General features: G+C 41.8%; 1 protein-coding gene across 1 annotated transcript in view; it reads right to left on the bottom strand.

Moving 5' to 3' along the window:
• Nucleotides 1-822: 822 nt before the first annotated feature.
• The window catches only part of letmd1 (LETM1 domain containing 1), a 39,308-nt gene continuing 23,703 nt past the window's right edge, over nucleotides 823-16,427 (bottom strand). Inside the window, exons 4-9 of the mRNA XM_069905872.1 lie at nucleotides 15,558-15,640; nucleotides 12,792-12,978; nucleotides 11,453-11,554; nucleotides 10,936-11,088; nucleotides 10,347-10,443; nucleotides 823-2,694 (exon numbers count right to left, since the gene is read on the bottom strand). Coding sequence (XP_069761973.1) covers nucleotides 2,615-2,694; nucleotides 10,347-10,443; nucleotides 10,936-11,088; nucleotides 11,453-11,554; nucleotides 12,792-12,978; nucleotides 15,558-15,640 — 702 coding nt within the window. The 3' untranslated portion in view covers nucleotides 823-2,614. The remainder of the gene's footprint in view (nucleotides 2,695-10,346; nucleotides 10,444-10,935; nucleotides 11,089-11,452; nucleotides 11,555-12,791; nucleotides 12,979-15,557; nucleotides 15,641-16,427) is intronic.

Here is a 16,427-nt window from a genome sequence, read left to right as displayed (position 1 = left end):
CTCTCTTCAGAAATATTCAAAACTGTAGTCCAGTGGTTCTCAACCCTTTTCTTGCCACTAAGATGGTAAGTAAGTGTAGAGCTCGTTGAAAGAATCAAAGACTTGTTGATCCAAACCAAGGCTTTTATTAGCAAAAGACAGGAGCTCTTCACAGGTGGTCGACCAGTCCGGAATGATCCGACCTGGCTAGGGACACAACCCTTTAAGGCCCAGACAATAGGCGTGGCTTAGCTCTCAGCCAATCACTGTAAGCACAGTCTAGATACTGTAACTATATACACTATGTACATTGGTGATAGATCTGTACTATCACAGTAAGTGGAAAGGGAAGGTTGAAAATCACTGCTTCAGACCCAATTGTTACTGAAATATTTTGGTTGAGAAAAATGGTATTTGGCCCATTTCCTTTGGAGTTATGAAACCGTGCACATAATGAGTCATTTAGTTACGATTAAAACAGAGGTTTTCAATTTTTTTCTTTCCACTCATATACCACCTTAAGCAATCCTTACCAATCATAGAGCACTTATGGCATAGGGATTACTTAAAGTGGTATGCAAGTGGAAAGAAAAGGGTTGAGAACTACTGCTGTAGTCAGTCACACTTCCTTATGGGCCTAGTACCCTCTTGATCATCTAAGTTTTCCCATCTTGAAGTCGCTATATTCTTCTGTTGACCCCAAAACATTGGGATAAGGACCTCAAAACCTCTGACACCAAAGACTTGGTGTAAGGGGTAAAGGTGATTTTATCCTATAAACATCCTTAAGAGCTTTGTCCAGTTTCATTAGTTACTAACCAGCCAATGCGATGAAAAATGACAAAGAGTAAAAAATATTTTTATTCCCATACAAGGAATTTTATATTTTTTCACATTGAAATTAACCAAAACACAGCCCAGTAATCCCCTTGACAATTCCAATTGCATTTGCAGTACATTTTACAAATAATACTTGAATTAAGGCATCTTTTCCACAAAAATAAGTACAACATACAATCAAAAAGTAAACTTTAAAATGTCTTTATGCAGTGCACAATTAAAAATTTCAAACTAAATAGTAGTCCTGGAACATACAAGCTGGCTATCAGTGCAATATAGGGGCTGTTTGTATGACCTTTCTCTGAGGTGAGCATGTTAATCCAAATTCAAATGTTATGCAAAGGATCAAGCTGTCCATTTTGGTCCTATTTCATGATACAATTTGAGGTGGTAAATGTGGAAAGACCACTTCCTTCGCTTGTGTTGAAAAGGGGCAGGCATGCCAGAGTTATTTTCATCACTGTTCTTGGACTCAATGAAACAACCATTGGTTAGGCAAACCAAAGTTGAATATCACTCCAACATCTTGAGTGCAACTTTGGAAAGTATGTCTGGACATCACCTACAAGTATTCTAACGACTCAGAATGCAGCATTTGAATTTAGATTATATGAAATTTGGGGATGGAAATCTACCTCAAGAAGAGAAAGTGCTGACAGTGCCTTGATTTGTGTAAATGAGGTCTGTGCTCTACATTTACAATACAAATATCCTTTGAGAGTAGGAACTAGTAAACTCCAGGTTTCTTTTCTGGCCATTAAGAATCCAAGCATCAGTGCCTTAACCTTTCTATTTAGTTGGCAGAGAAAAACGTCTCATCATTTAAATGAGAGTCTAATCATTATGCAGATTGAGATATGAAAGGTACCAGAAGCTATGGGAACATTTAAAAGTAGGATTAAAATGGGAATAATGTTGGTCAAATGTAACCGGAGACAAAGATAACGACAGTCCTCCCTTTGCTGCTGTGTGTTGGAGTTAAAGTGGGCAACAGCATTTTTAATTAAATCTGACCTTTGAGATAGGACAAATATAGAACTGCATTACTGATTAAGCTAGCAATTTAGCCAAGTTTAACCATTATTTTCTTGAATTATTTAGTTACCCAGGGAACCACACATTTAAAAAGTGTTATCCAATACAAAAGAAATTAAGTCAACTTCTTTGACCATTAATGATAGGTCTGTGTACTAATAACATGTTTGAGCCATGGATCAAGCCACACTTGACACCAGGTCTGCTACTGTGTTTAGGCCGCAGAGCTGAAGAAAGGACTTTGAACGCAACCATGAACTCTGGTTCCTTCTCCACTGATGCTGCACAAGCTGGGCATTTCTGGTTTTATTGCAGATTGGAGGCATTCACGGTATTTGTAGTTTTGTTTTTAAAAACACTGGCCTGGATGGTTCACAGGCATGACAAAACTCTCAGGTCCACCTACTATAGAAAGGGCAATGAGCAGTGAATTGGGGTTGTGGGAGGTGGGGTGGGAGTGGGTAGGTACCAGTTTTCAAGGGCAGAAGAAATAACAGCTGTGGAATGGTCCTCCCAACCAATGACCAGCATTTGCCTTTGCTAGATTAAATTAGTACTATTTTACATGGCAACTGGTCCAGAAAACATTGTTTCCTTTAAATTAATTAATTAAACAATAATATACATCTATGTCTTTTTCTCTCTCATCATAGGAGGCGAGTTAATAGTGACAAGAATTTTCAGTTTGTTATTAAAGAAGAAGAAATCTTTTTCAACACAACACACAAGTCTTCAGTAAATAGAAGCAGCAGTTTTGCAGTTATGGTTTACTTGCTTTTTGCTGGAAGTAATTTAAGGAAAGTAACGCCATGCTGTGCAACAATAAAGAGGCTTCAGTATCTAAAAGCAGAAAATGTTATTAGTGTGTGATTGACTGACACACATTGTAGAAAAGTAATTGACCTGATTGCTTTCTGGCTATTTGATCATCGGTTTATTTTTTTTTAATATTTTTTGAGTTTTACATACAAATCCTACATCCAAAGCCTACTAACATAACAAACAGGTCATGTCATATATACATATCACAAATTAAACATACAATATAAATCATAAACCGATCCATAATTGTCTTAAAGAAAAGTTAAATAAATATCAAATTCTATCAATGTGATAATTAACAGTTGATCCCTTTCTCATAATACATACAGCTTTATTTTTATTTAACAACTCCAATTTCCATACTGGGCTAATTGAGATCACCTCCAAAGAGTATGGGGAATTTGGGATGAATACAGGTCGAGTACCCCTTATCTGAAACGCTTGGAACCAGACGTTTTTTGATTTTCAAACAATGAAACTAAGCAGCACAGTAGTATCAGCAGAAAATCTGTATCAATGGTTAAATAGCAACAACAAATGACAGTAGGCTTTTTGAGATCCAACATGACGCCACAAGTGGAAAATTCACATGAAATAATGTTTAGTACTTACCAAACAAAAACAAACAATCTCTGCTTGCAAGAAGACAACCACCTCCCCACCACTGACTATGGTCCCCACTCCTGCCTGAGGAGTCTTCGATGCGGACGGCACCACACCTGATGTGGAGAATGGAGTCACTGTCGCTGACTCCGGCTGCAGCTGATGCTGACTGAAGACTTGGACTCAGCTCTGTTTGGCATCTTCCCAGCCAGAAGCAAAGATTTTTTTTAAAAAAACTGTTATTGTAATCAAACTGGTGGCAACAGAGGGTCAGAGCCTCACCAAGTCAGGTGTGTGTTGGGGAGCACTTCGGATCAAGTGATCATGGTGCTATTAGTTTCAACATAATCATGGAAAGGGATAGGTTTGGTCTGACGATGAAGGTTTTTGAGTGGGGTGATGAAATGATTAATTTCATTTGATGAAATGAGAAGGGACTTGCAAGGAGTGGTTTGGGCTGATTTGTTTTTTGGGAAGGAGGTAGAGGAGAATTGGAAGGCATTTAAAGGTGAGATTTTGAGGGTGCAGAATCTTTATGTTCCTGTTAGGATAAAAGGCAGAGCCAAATGCTAAAGAGCCGTGGTTTTCAAGGGAGATTAGGAAGTTAGTTCGAGATAATAGGGAGGCCTACATTAAATACAGGAAGCAAGGGATGGACGAGTTGCTTGAAAGATACATGGATTGTAGAAAGAAGCATATGAAGGAAATTAGGAAAGCGAGAAGAAGGTACGAGGTGGCTATAGCGAACAGGATGAAAGAAAATCCAAAGGGTTTTTACAAATATGTGAATAGCAAAAGGAGAGTGAAGGATAGAATTGGTCCACTGGAAAATCGGAGCAAACGAATGTGTGAGGAGCCAAATAAGATTGGGGAGATATTGAACGAGTTCTCTTTGGTATTCACTAGGGAAAAGGATATGGAATTGTGTAGGATAAGTGAGGCAAAAGGGGTAATTATGGAAAACATAGGGATTAGGAAAGAGGGGGTGTTAGAACTTCTGAGGTATATAAAGGTGGATAAGTCTCCGGGTCCTGATGGGATTTTCCCCAGGTCCTTAAGGGAAGTCAGGAAGAAAATAGCGGCGGCTCTGACAGTGATTTTTCAATAGTCACTGGAGGAGGGTGTGGTGCCGTGGGATTGGCGTGTTGCAAACGTGGTTCTTCTGTTTAAAAAGAGCTCCAGATGTAGGCGCAGCAATTATAAGCCAGTAAGTTTGACGTCGGTGGTGGGTAAACTAATGGAAAGTATTCTTAGGGAAATTATGTATAAGTATCTAGAGAGGCAGGGATTGATCAGGAACACCCAACATGGGTTTGTGAGGGGTAGGTCATGTTTGACAAATCTTGTTGAATTTTTTGAGGAAGTGACGAGAAAGATTGATGAAGGTAGAGCAGCAGACGTGGTCTATTTGGATTTCAGTAAGGCTTTCCATAAGATTCCACATGGAAGGTTGGTGAGGAAGGTTCAGTCACTAGGGATAAATGTTGAGGTAGTCAGATGGGTTCAACAGTGGCTAGAAGATAGATGCCAGAGAGTCATGGTGGATAACTATCTATCAGGATGGAGGCCAGTAATGAGCAGTGTGCCTCAGGGATTGGCGTTGGGACCTTTGTTGTTTGTCATTTACATTAATGATTTGGATGATGGGGTGGTAAATTGGGTGAGTAAATATGCAGATGATACAAAAATAGGGGGAGTTGTGGATAGTGAGGATGGTTTTCTGAGAAAGGATTTGGACTGCTTAGAAGAGTGGGCTGAAAGGTGGCAGATGGAGTTTAATGTAGATAAGTGTGAAAGGCTTCATTTTGGGAAGAATAATCATAACAGGACATGAGCAGTGAAGGGAGGGCACTGAGGAATGCAGAGGAACAGAGAGATCATGGAGTAATGGTTCATCATTCTCTGAAGGTGGAGTCTCATGTAGATAGGGTGGTCAAGAAGGCTTTTGATATGCTGGCCTTTATAAATCAAAGCATTAGAATATAGGAGCTGGGAGGTGATGTTGAGACTTTTCAAGGCATTGGCGAGACCAAGTTTGGAATATTGGGTGCAGTTCTGGTCTCCAAATTATAGGAAGGATATCAATAAGGTAGAGAGGGTGCAGAGAAGATTTACTAAAATGTTGCCTGGATTGCAGCATCTAGAATACGGAGAAAGATTGATTAGCTGGGTCTTTATTCATCGGAGCTGAGAATGTTGAGGGGGGATTTGATGGAGGCATTTAAAATTATGAGGGGAATAGACAGAGTAGATGTGAATAGGTTCTACCCCTTGAGGGTAGGGGAGATTGGAATGAGGGGGGGGGATTAGGGGGCAAAACTTTAGGAGTAATACAAGAGGAAGATTCTTCACTCAGAGAGTGGTGGCAGAGTGGAATGATCTTCCAGAAGAGGTGGTTGCAGCAGGGTCAGTTTTGTCATTTAAGGAGGTTGGATGAGTGCATGGATGTGAGGGGATTGGAGGGTTATGGACAGGGGGCAGGTAGGTGGGACTAGTGGAGTTCACATAAATCGGTGCGGACTAGAACTGTAATTGTTATATGGTTATATGGGTGCCCATTCAGAGCCAGCAGGAAAGGGCTTTGGCAAATACTAGAGCGCATCGGAGGTCCCCCAAAGTTCCTCAACATGATTATCCAACTGCACGAAAACCAACAAGGTCGGGTCAGATACAGCAATGAGCTCTCTGAACCCTTCTCCATTAACAATGGCGTGAAGCAAGGCTGTGTTCTCGCACCAACCCTCTTTTCAATCTTCTTCAGCATGATGCTGAACCAAGCCATGAAAGACCCCAACAATGAAGACGCTGTTTACATCCGGTACCGCACGGATGGCAGTCTCTTCAATCTGAGGCGCCTGCAAGCTCACACCAAGACACAAGAGAAACTTGTCCGTGAACTACTCTTTGCAGATGATGCCGCTTTAGTTGCCCATTCAGAGCCAGCTCTTCAGCGCTTGACGTCCTGCTTTGCGGAAACTGCCAAAATGTTTGGCCTGGAAGTCAGCCTGAAGAAAACTGAGGTCCTCCATCAGCCAGCTCCCCACCATGACTACCAGCCCCCCCACATCTCCATCGGGCACACAAAACTCAAAACGGTCAACCAGTTTACCTATCTCGGCTGCACCATTTCATCAGATGCAAGGATCGACAATGAGATAGACAACAGACTCGCCAAGGCAAATAGCGCCTTTGGAAGACTACACAAAAGAGTCTGGAAAAACAACCAACTGAAAAACCTCACAAAGATAAGCGTATACAGAGCCGTTGTCATACCCACACTCCTGTTCGGCTCCGAATCATGGGTCCTCTACCGGCACCACCTACGGCTCCTAGAACGCTTCCACCAGTGTTGTCTCCGCTCCATCCTCAACATCCATTGGAGTGCTCACACCCCTAACGTCGAGGTACTCGAGATGGCAGAGGTCGACAGCATCGAGTCCACGCTGCTGAAGATCCAGCTGCGCTGGATGGGTCACGTCTCCAGAATGGAGGACCATCGCCTTCCCAAGATCGTATTATATGGCGAGCTCTCCACTGGCCACCGTGACAGAGGTGCACCAAAGAAAAGGTACAAGGACTGCCTAAAGAAATCTCTTGGTGCCTGCCACATTGACCACCGCCAGTGGGCTGAAAACGCCTCAAACCGTGCATCTTGGCGCCTCACAGTTTGGCGGGCAGCAGCCTCCTTTGAAGAAGACCGCAGAGCCCACCTCACTGACAAAAGGCAAAGGAGGAAAAACCCAACACCCAACCCCAACCAACCAATTTTCCCTTGCAACCGCTGCAATCGTGTCTGCCTGTCCCGCATCGGACTGGTCAGCCACAAACGAGCCTGCAGCTGACGTGGACTTTTTTACCCCCTCCATAAATCTTCGTCCGCGAAGCCAAGCCAAAGAAATATGGGTGCCCATTCAGAGCCAGCTCTTCAGCGCTTGACGTCCTGTTTTGCGGAAACTGACAAAATGTTTGGCCTGGATGTCAGCCTGAAGAAAACTGAGGTCCTCCATCAGCCAGCTCCCCACCATGACTACCAGCCCCCCCACATCTCCATCGGGCACACAAAACTCAGAACGGTCAACCAGTTTACCTATCTCGGCTGCACCATTTCATCGGATGCAAAGATCGACAACGAGATAGACAACAGACTCGCCAAGTCAAATAGCGCCTTTGGAAGACTACACAAAAGAGTCTGGAAAAACAACCAACTGAAAAACCTCACAAAGATTAGCGTATACAGAGCCGTTGTCATACCCACACTCCTGTTCGGCTCCGAATCATGGGTCCTCTACCGGCATCACCTACGGCTCCTAGAACACTTCCACCAGCGTTGTCTCCACTCCATCCTCAACATTCATTGGAGCGACTTCATCCCTAACATCGAAGTACTTGAGATGGCAGAGGCCGGCAGCATCGAATCCACGGTGCTGAAGATCAAACTGCGCTGGGCAGGTCACGTCTCCAGAATGGAGGACCATCGCCTTCCCAAGATCGTGTTATATGGCGAGCTCTCCACTGGCCACCGTGACAGAGGTGCACCAAAGAAGAGGTACAAGGACTGCCTAAAGAAATCTCTTGGTGCCTGCCACATTGACCACCACCAGTGGGCTGATATCGCCTCAAACCGTGCATCTTGGCGCCTCACAGTTCGGCGGGCAGCAACCTCCTTTGAAGAAGACCACAGAGCCCACCTCATTGACAAAAGACAAAGGAGGAAAAACCCAACACCCAACCCCAACCAACCAATTTTCCATTGCAACCGTGTCTGCCTGTCCCGCATAGGACTTGTCAGCCACAAACGAGCCTGCAGCTGACGTGGACATTTACCCCCTCCATAAATCTTCGTCCGCGAAGCCAAGCCAAAGAAAGAAGATATGGGTGTTGAATGTTTTCCCCCATTTGTGGCGTCATGTCAGCGCTAACATTTTTTTTTCAGTTTTTGGATAAATGCCATTAAGAAATAAATACTTTTTTTTCCCCCTTACTCCATCCCTTCTCAAGGGAGATACTGAATTTCTCACGAGTTTTATACTGGAGATTAAACAGTTTAACACATCCAGAGATTGACATCTCATTTTAGATGTTCAAAAAATGTGGAAATATGGACCAGTGTGCTACATACGACTAATTTTATAGGAGGAGGACTACAATGCACAAGATATGGAGAAGTTTGCTTCAGTCAATGTTGGCTGAAAAGAATTCCACACCAGGTGATTACAATACAATGGGATTGTCAGGGATATTATGCCATGTTACATAATTCTATACAGTATTTATCCAACACGGTTGGGTCAAGAAACTAATACTGGAAGCAGGAGTGGATCAAGAATCCATAATCATTTTTTATATAAAAGGTGGACAAATAGATGAAGAAAAACCTATTTCCTAGAGGGTGTGCGGAAAGGACATGCCAGTATGGTTCCAGGAGCATGGCTTTCAGCTTCAGTTTCAGTTTCCAAATGGGGAAGCTGGGCTTGTTCTCCATTTGATGGAGGCGCATATAATCATGACTGCTTTAGACAGAGTGAAGAGGCAAGCTATTCCCATTAGTTGTTAAGAACATAAGGAATAGGAGCAGGAGTCGTCCATTTGGGCTGTCGAGCCTGCTCCGCCATTCAATTAGATCATGGCTGATCTGATAATGGGCTCATCTTCACCCACCTGACTTTTCCCAATTTCCCCAACTATGTAAAAAAAAAATCTATTCTACCTGGTCTTAAATATATTTACTGAGGTCACCTCCACTGCTTCAATGGGCAGCGAGTTCCACCACCCGCTGGGGAAAGCAGTTCCTCCTCATCACAACCCCAAATCTACTCCCCTGGATCTTGAGGCTATGTCCCCTCGTTCTGGTCTCCTCCATCAATGGAAACAACTTACCTACCTCGATCTTATCTATGCCTTTCATAATTTTATATTGTTCTAAATTCCAGCAAGTACTGTCCCAGATGACTCACTCTCTCCTCACAGGCTATTCCTTTCATCTCTGGAATCATCTCCTCTCCATTGCCTCCAAACCCAGTACATCCTTCCTCAAGTCAGGAGACCAGAGCTGCATGCAGTTCTCCAGATGTGGCCTCACCAGGATCTTGTACAGTTATAGCAGAACCTCCCTGCTCCTAAACTCAATCCCTCTCCCAATGGAGGCCAATGTTCCATTTTCCTTCTTGATCACCTGCTGCACCTGCAAACCAACCTTTTGCGATTCATGTACCAGCACTCCCAAGTCCTTCTGCACGGCAGTACTGCAATCACTTGCCTTTTAAATAATAATCTGATCTTCCTTTTCTCTATCCAAAGTGGATAACCTCACATTTACCAACTTTGTGCTCTCATCTGCCAGCCCCTTGCCCACTCACTTAACCTGTCTACATCTCTCTGCAGATTCTCCGTCTCCTCTGCACAATTTGCTTTTCCACTCAATTTAGTGTCATCAGCAAACGTAGACACACTGAACTCTGTCCCCTCTTCCAGAACATTCATGGATATTGTGAACAGTTGTGGGCCCAGCACCGACCCCTGTGACACCCCACTCCCTTCTGATTGCCAACCATAAAAACAATCCTGTATCCCAACTCTCTGCTTTCTATGGTTAACTAATCTTCTGTCCATTGTAATAGATCACCACTCAACATAACTCTATGATGGTGCAAGGACCGGAGGATACAGATCTCAGCCAGGTCAAAAGATACAAAGTAGTTGAGTTTTTTAAAAAAGCCTCAGATTGGTGACAATGTGGAACTCGCTCCAGATGAAAAGTGTCAATCAGATAGGCAGTTAAGAGAGAATAATTTGTAGGGCTATAAGGAAACAGGACTGGTGGGATTGCTTTGCAGATGGGCAGGAAAGACTCAATGGCAGAATGGATACCTCTTGTACTGTAACAATTCAATGAATTCCAAAGGAAGGAGAACTTGGATTTAATAAGTTCTTTCTGATACTTATGCAGGAACAATGAGCCACATGATGTATTGCACAGTAACATATAATACCACTATTAAAAATTATTTAATCACTGTCACCAACAAGATGATAAATGCACTTAGAACATTTGACTGGTGCCCATTTACCTTTTAATTTCTTGGAAAGCTGGACCCATTTGATTAACCACTCCTTGCACTGCACTGCATTCAGATGCACTGAATTCAGACCTCTTACATAACATGCCTTGAAATCAGAACCAAAATAAAAACAATGGTAAGACTGAGCATGTTTGAGCAGGTAAAAATCAAAACACTGAGAAAACAGCATTTTCTTTTTGTTACACAGTAGCACAGACAGATTAGTTCATTCTCATGACACATTTTACTTTTCTGATTTCCAATGCCCCCGAAGAGAGCCTTTAGATAAAGTGAATATCACAAAAAATTAAAATGCCAGGATTATATTTAGCTTGTCTTACTGACAGAGTCTAGCTGAGACCACATCTAACCTACCAGTATGTGGTGAATAGTGGAACCCAGAGCGAGGGGAGAGGAATGTGGGGCGAATAAGATAGGATTAGGGTGAATGGCTGGTTGATGGTTGGTGTGGACGGACTTGTTGGGCTGAAGGACCTGTTTCTGTGCTGTTAAAACCCCAGTGATCCTAAAAAGCATTTTGTAAAATGCAAGTTTACATTTGAGCAACTGGCTCCACACCATCAACCCTTTAACTCACAGTTCTCAGTTCATCCTCTGACAGGTTATGCATTCCCAAGATATACAAAGCTTGGTCCAAATGACGAATTTCTATGATGTGGCTCAAGAGACGACGGCGTAGGATGAAAGATGGCATGTGTGGAGTCAGAAACATCACCCGACTAAAAATTTCCTAGCAACACAACAGCAGTGTACAAGTTAATGAGCAATTGTTCCCTTTTACACCTTTCATTTCAGAAATATATAAAGCTCATTAAAAATGCCACAATTTTAATTGGCAAAGCATCCAATATAATTCTTTTAACAAAAGTTATTTCACACAAATGTATTATTTAAAATAGAATTCCAAAAGCTTACATCATTTAAATTGTATACTAACAGACCAATAGGAACAAACTGTTCTGTCACTTCCTTACCGCCTGCCGTGTATCCAAGCGATGGATTGCTAGAGGAGGTCCTGAGAATAGTTTTGCCACCATCATTTAAATTGTATACTAACAGACCAATAGGAACAAACTGTTCTGTCACTTCCTTACCGCCTGCCGTGTATCCAAGCGATGGATTGCTAGAGGAGGTCCTGAGAATAGTTTTGCCACCAAGTGCAGCTCAGAGATTTCTGGTTGGATGCCCTTTTGAACCTTCATTTAAAATGCAGAACAGTGGATCATCAATACACTCAACCCACTTAGCACAATAGCACAGGCAGTACACACCCCGAGTCCAATAGCCTTGCAAACTTAACGAAGTCTTACAAAATTGAGGCTTTTCTCCCCACCCCCCGCCCCCCCCCCCAACCACCAATACCAATTGTCCAAAGGACAATTACCCCTGCACACAAGCGCGAGATAGAACATGGCTTCGATGCAGTGCAAAGCTCCATCTTGCTGTACATTTTTGAACCACAAAACTGAGAATGAGACTTAGAGAAATGACATTAAATTCCAATTCAGGTGTAGTCGAGGAGGAGACTGCTAGTAAATCTGCACAAATATTTTGTATCTGGCATATGCATCCAGTTTGTCTACATATTTAGACAGGTCTTTTCCATTGATCAAGTCTCCTTTGTTGACCAAACTTCTTCATTTCCTACTTAAATGGCTATTCTTTCCTATTTCATTCCCCAAGTTGATTACTATGAAATAGGCAATTTAATAATAAGCAGAACCATTTATACTAATTATAATTACAAAAGAACCTTCAAGCTAGTCAGAACAGTTTCTGACACACTGACATGAGAACATACAAAATAAAGCAAGAGTCCGCTTCACCATTGAAAAAGTTCATGGTTGATCTAATTTTTGGTGTTGACTCCCTTTTCAGCCTGCTTTACATAAACCTCCCCTCCCTTATTCACACTCTTCTTTTAGATCTTATTCTATTTGCTAGCCAAGATGGTAATTAGCTTGAGCTATCTCCAGAATTATAGCTGTCACACTAACTGGTTGTTAGGAGTGATATAAAAGCTTTGGGCGGCATGGTTAGTGCAATGCTATTACAGCGCCAGCAATGGGGACTGTGGTTTGAATCCCGCACCGTCTGTAAGGAGTTTGTACATTCTCCCAGAGTTTGTGTGGGTTTTCTCCAGGGGCTCCGGTTTCCTCCTACTGTTCAAAATGTATCTGGGGTGTAGGTTAAAGGGGTATAAATTGGGTGGCACAAAATCAGTGGGCCAAAATGGCCTGTTATTGTGCTGTATGTCTACATTTAAATTTAGCCCTTCACCTTCCCAGTAACACTGGAAATCCAACTTGCAGAGCATCAAAAATAAAAATGCATCTTGCCTCTCATTAGGATCCCAATGACCTGACAAGTGCCTGCTCAAAAGTAATAACTTGGAAATAAAGCTTCCCAAGTCTAATATTTCTGTGTACGTACTGTGTTTCCAAGATTTAACAGCTGATTTTTCAGTCGTTGGTCTTTAATTTTTGAGGCTGCTTGGATTAAACCACTCACAGCATCTGGGTAAACCTGAACCCGGAATGTGTGGTAGGCGTCCTTAAATTCTTGCTGCTGTTGATAGGTCCAGAAGTGTCTCATTAAGAACTGACGTGGAAAGAAATACCTACAAATAAAATCATGTACAGACTTAGGAAACCTATGGGCCCGCACAGTTCAGTGCTGAAGGTAATTTACTAATTCTGAGATTGATGTATTTTTATCGTTCTAAAAGTTCACATAAAACTGTATAACTATTGCTGGTAAAGACAGATGGCACATCATACTGCAGCGCTGTTGACTCGGATTATGACACGTCTCACAGACAAGAATATTAGGTCTCTATGTTCCATCTTCTCCTCAAAGTCAGCAAGGGTGCCGATGCTTTGTTACAGAATGTCCAGGAATGCCACTTTTAAAGTCAACTAGTCAAACTTAAGGCAGAACAAAAAAGTTAAGAGGAATTGAATATTGGATATCTGAATTTAAAATACTACAATGTTCAGCAAATTTGCGATCAACGATTCGAAAACAAGAGTTAATGATCCAAGTACAGGCAGTCCCCAACTTACGACTGTAATGGGGACCTAAGAATTGGTTGTATCTCAGCAAGTCGGAATCTTAAAGCAAACTTTTTATTGAAACTTTTTTTTCCATTGTACATTTGATGATAACAACCTTGGTGAATCTTTCCACATTCTGGTCCATGCTCATCTTGTTAGTTGGCATTCTGGAGTCCTGAGGCTGGGCACGGCCATCTTGGTTCCTGTGCGCGCACACTAGCTTCGGTTGGCGTATGCATGAGCCTTTGGTAGATTCACATATTGGCGTTCAGTTGGCGCATGTGCGAGAGTTAAGCGTCCTGACGATATGGAATATTAACTCTCAGGCATGCGTCATCTGAACTCCAATATGCAAACCCATCGTGCATATGCCTACCAAAGACTTGTGCATTCGCAAAGGAATCACGATGGCCCGCCCAGCCTCGGGACCCCAGAACACTGACTAATAAGGTAAGTACGCACATTTTGGCTCTTACGTGCCCTGTTATAGTTTGTGAAATACAACATAAACCGTGCAAATTTTTATATACAATATAAAGTTTAAATTCGGACATATGTGCGGATGGTCATAACTTGCATAGGTTGTTAGTCAGGGACTACCTGTAATCAGAACTGGAAATGCAGCTATAGAGGGCCCAGAAGGAGAAGAAGTCAGGAGCAGGTGAATAATAAAACCAATGATGGTGCAGGGTAAAAGAAGCGGGTGAGATTGAATTAAAAAATTCAACAACGTTTGAAAATGGTGACAATAGAATGGGACAGAGACACGCCTCAGGAATAATTGTAGCTGCATCCCAAGGACAAGGGCCACCAACACAAACCCAATGTCTCTGAAAAGAGAATGATGGTTAGGGTCACAATATGAAATGAGAGGCCTGTTGTTCTACTAAAGATCACCGTCCAAAAAAAAAAAATTAGAATTATACAACATTAGAAAGTTAATCTCAGAGACAATACTCACTACATACTACAAAAGTATTTAATTTGGAATACTGCTGCTGATAGTGAAGAGGTTCACAGCATAAAATGTACACAAAACTTTTCCTACATACTTGCTCATCTTAGTTATGTTTGCGTGAAGCAAACTACTGTGAAGTGACAGGAAAAAGAAGAAAGCTTTTTCCAGTTTTTCACACCTTAATTAAGACCATAAGACACAGGAGCAGAAATAGGCTATTCCGCCCATCGAGTCTTCCCCAACATTTAATCATGAGCTAATCCATTTCCCCACACAGCCCCACTGCCCAGTCTTCTCCCCATAACCTCTGATGTCCTGGCTAATCAAGAACCTATCAATCTCTACCTTAAATACACCTAATGACTTGGCCTCCACAACCACCTATGGCAACAAATTCCACAGATTCACCACCCTCTGGCTCAAGGAATTCCTCCACGTCTCCATTCTAAGTGGACACCCTTCAATCCTGAAGTTGTCCCCTCTTGTCCTGGTCTCTCCCACCATAGGAAACAACCTTTCCACATCTACTCTGTCCATGGCTTTCAACATTCTAAATGTTTCAGAGATTCCCCCATTTTCCTAAAGGCCAAAGAGTTGTCAAACACTCCTCACATGATAACTGGAATCATACTGGTGAGCCTCCTTTCAACCATCTCCAACATCAGGGCACCCTTTCTTAAATGAGGAGCGCAAACGGCTCACAATACTCTGCTGTAAGGTTCGAGAATACATTCTGAAATGGGACTAACTATACAGCTCTCTGGTACAGACACGCTGGATTATTTCTGTCCTATCTATGATTCGGGCAATTTAATCACTTCCAGAATTATCACTTTCCACTAGGGGGCATAAAATGACTAAAGCCGAAGAATTATAATACAATACATGGCAATTCCATAAACTTTCAGAAGTTTGCTTTTCCCTTCACATACCATGCAATCTGCTATACAAGGTCACAGCAAACATGTTTAATGACCTGTTGGTATAAGCTATATTTTCTAAACAGCTCAAAAGCATTATTTGTCAGTTAGCATTAGAAATACCTTTATATTTTAAGTGATTTTTATAACCCTGATCAACACACAATCACTTCTAAATTTTAAAGCTTTGGTCACAAATGCATTTTAAAATATGGTTGGACTACAAGTCATCGAGAACATTAATGAAAATTCTTAAAATACTTACATCAACACGAACACAATATAGTTTGCAAATGGTGGAATGGAGAGAAGCACCACAGGTATTACCTTTATTACATCTCTGCGAAACTGGAAGAGAAAAAGATTTGTACAGTTAATCCCAAAAACCCACTTCATTGTCAGGCAGCCAACGCTTTTACCACTGAAAATACACACACACCCACTACTTCATTTCTTTTTGTGTGAGATTTTGCACAAATGCTTCATCAGCACGTGAGGTGTGATGTTGGGGAATGGGACAGCAATGAGATCTCCCCAATCAGTTATAGCACAATTAAATGCAGAAGAAAGTTTCCATCCTTTCTACCCCAACATTAGAGCAACAATGCCATTTCTTGCACTGTGGGCTGAGAATAATTTTTTTTTTTAAAAATAACATATTGGTTAAGAAATAATATTGAAATATTCGAACAAGTATAGGAGCCGTACATTAAATACAATAGCGAAAACCTACCGGGGACAAACATTACCTAAGTTGATGGAAGGAGAAGGAAAGAAAAGAATGGACTCAGTAGAATTTCTGGTGTAATTTTGTTGAATGACAACATTGTCTGACTGGCTTAATGCAACCTAGATTGTATACCTAAAATGGATGAGGGGGGTGGGGGGGGGAGAAAAAGTCACTGTATATGTGTGAAAAAGAAATAGTGTATATCATGGCTAATGTGATTTATGGTGTGAAAAATAAAAAAAATTTTAAAAAAAAGCTGATCTTCACCTTTCAATGAACCCTTCTACTTCAAAATGATGCAGGTAAAAGCTTTAGAAAACTCTGCTTTTGTCCATTTTTGCAGCCAAAATCCAGGGTATGTGATCATGAGCCAAATACAAAGGAAAACAAAAGCGTTTCAAACAA

This window comes from Narcine bancroftii, chromosome 12 (assembly GCF_036971445.1).
Source record: "Narcine bancroftii isolate sNarBan1 chromosome 12, sNarBan1.hap1, whole genome shotgun sequence".
NCBI lineage: Eukaryota > Metazoa > Chordata > Chondrichthyes > Torpediniformes > Narcinidae > Narcine > Narcine bancroftii.
The sequence above is the reverse complement of the archived record's forward strand: the minus strand, read 5'-3'. Positions and strand labels throughout refer to the sequence as shown.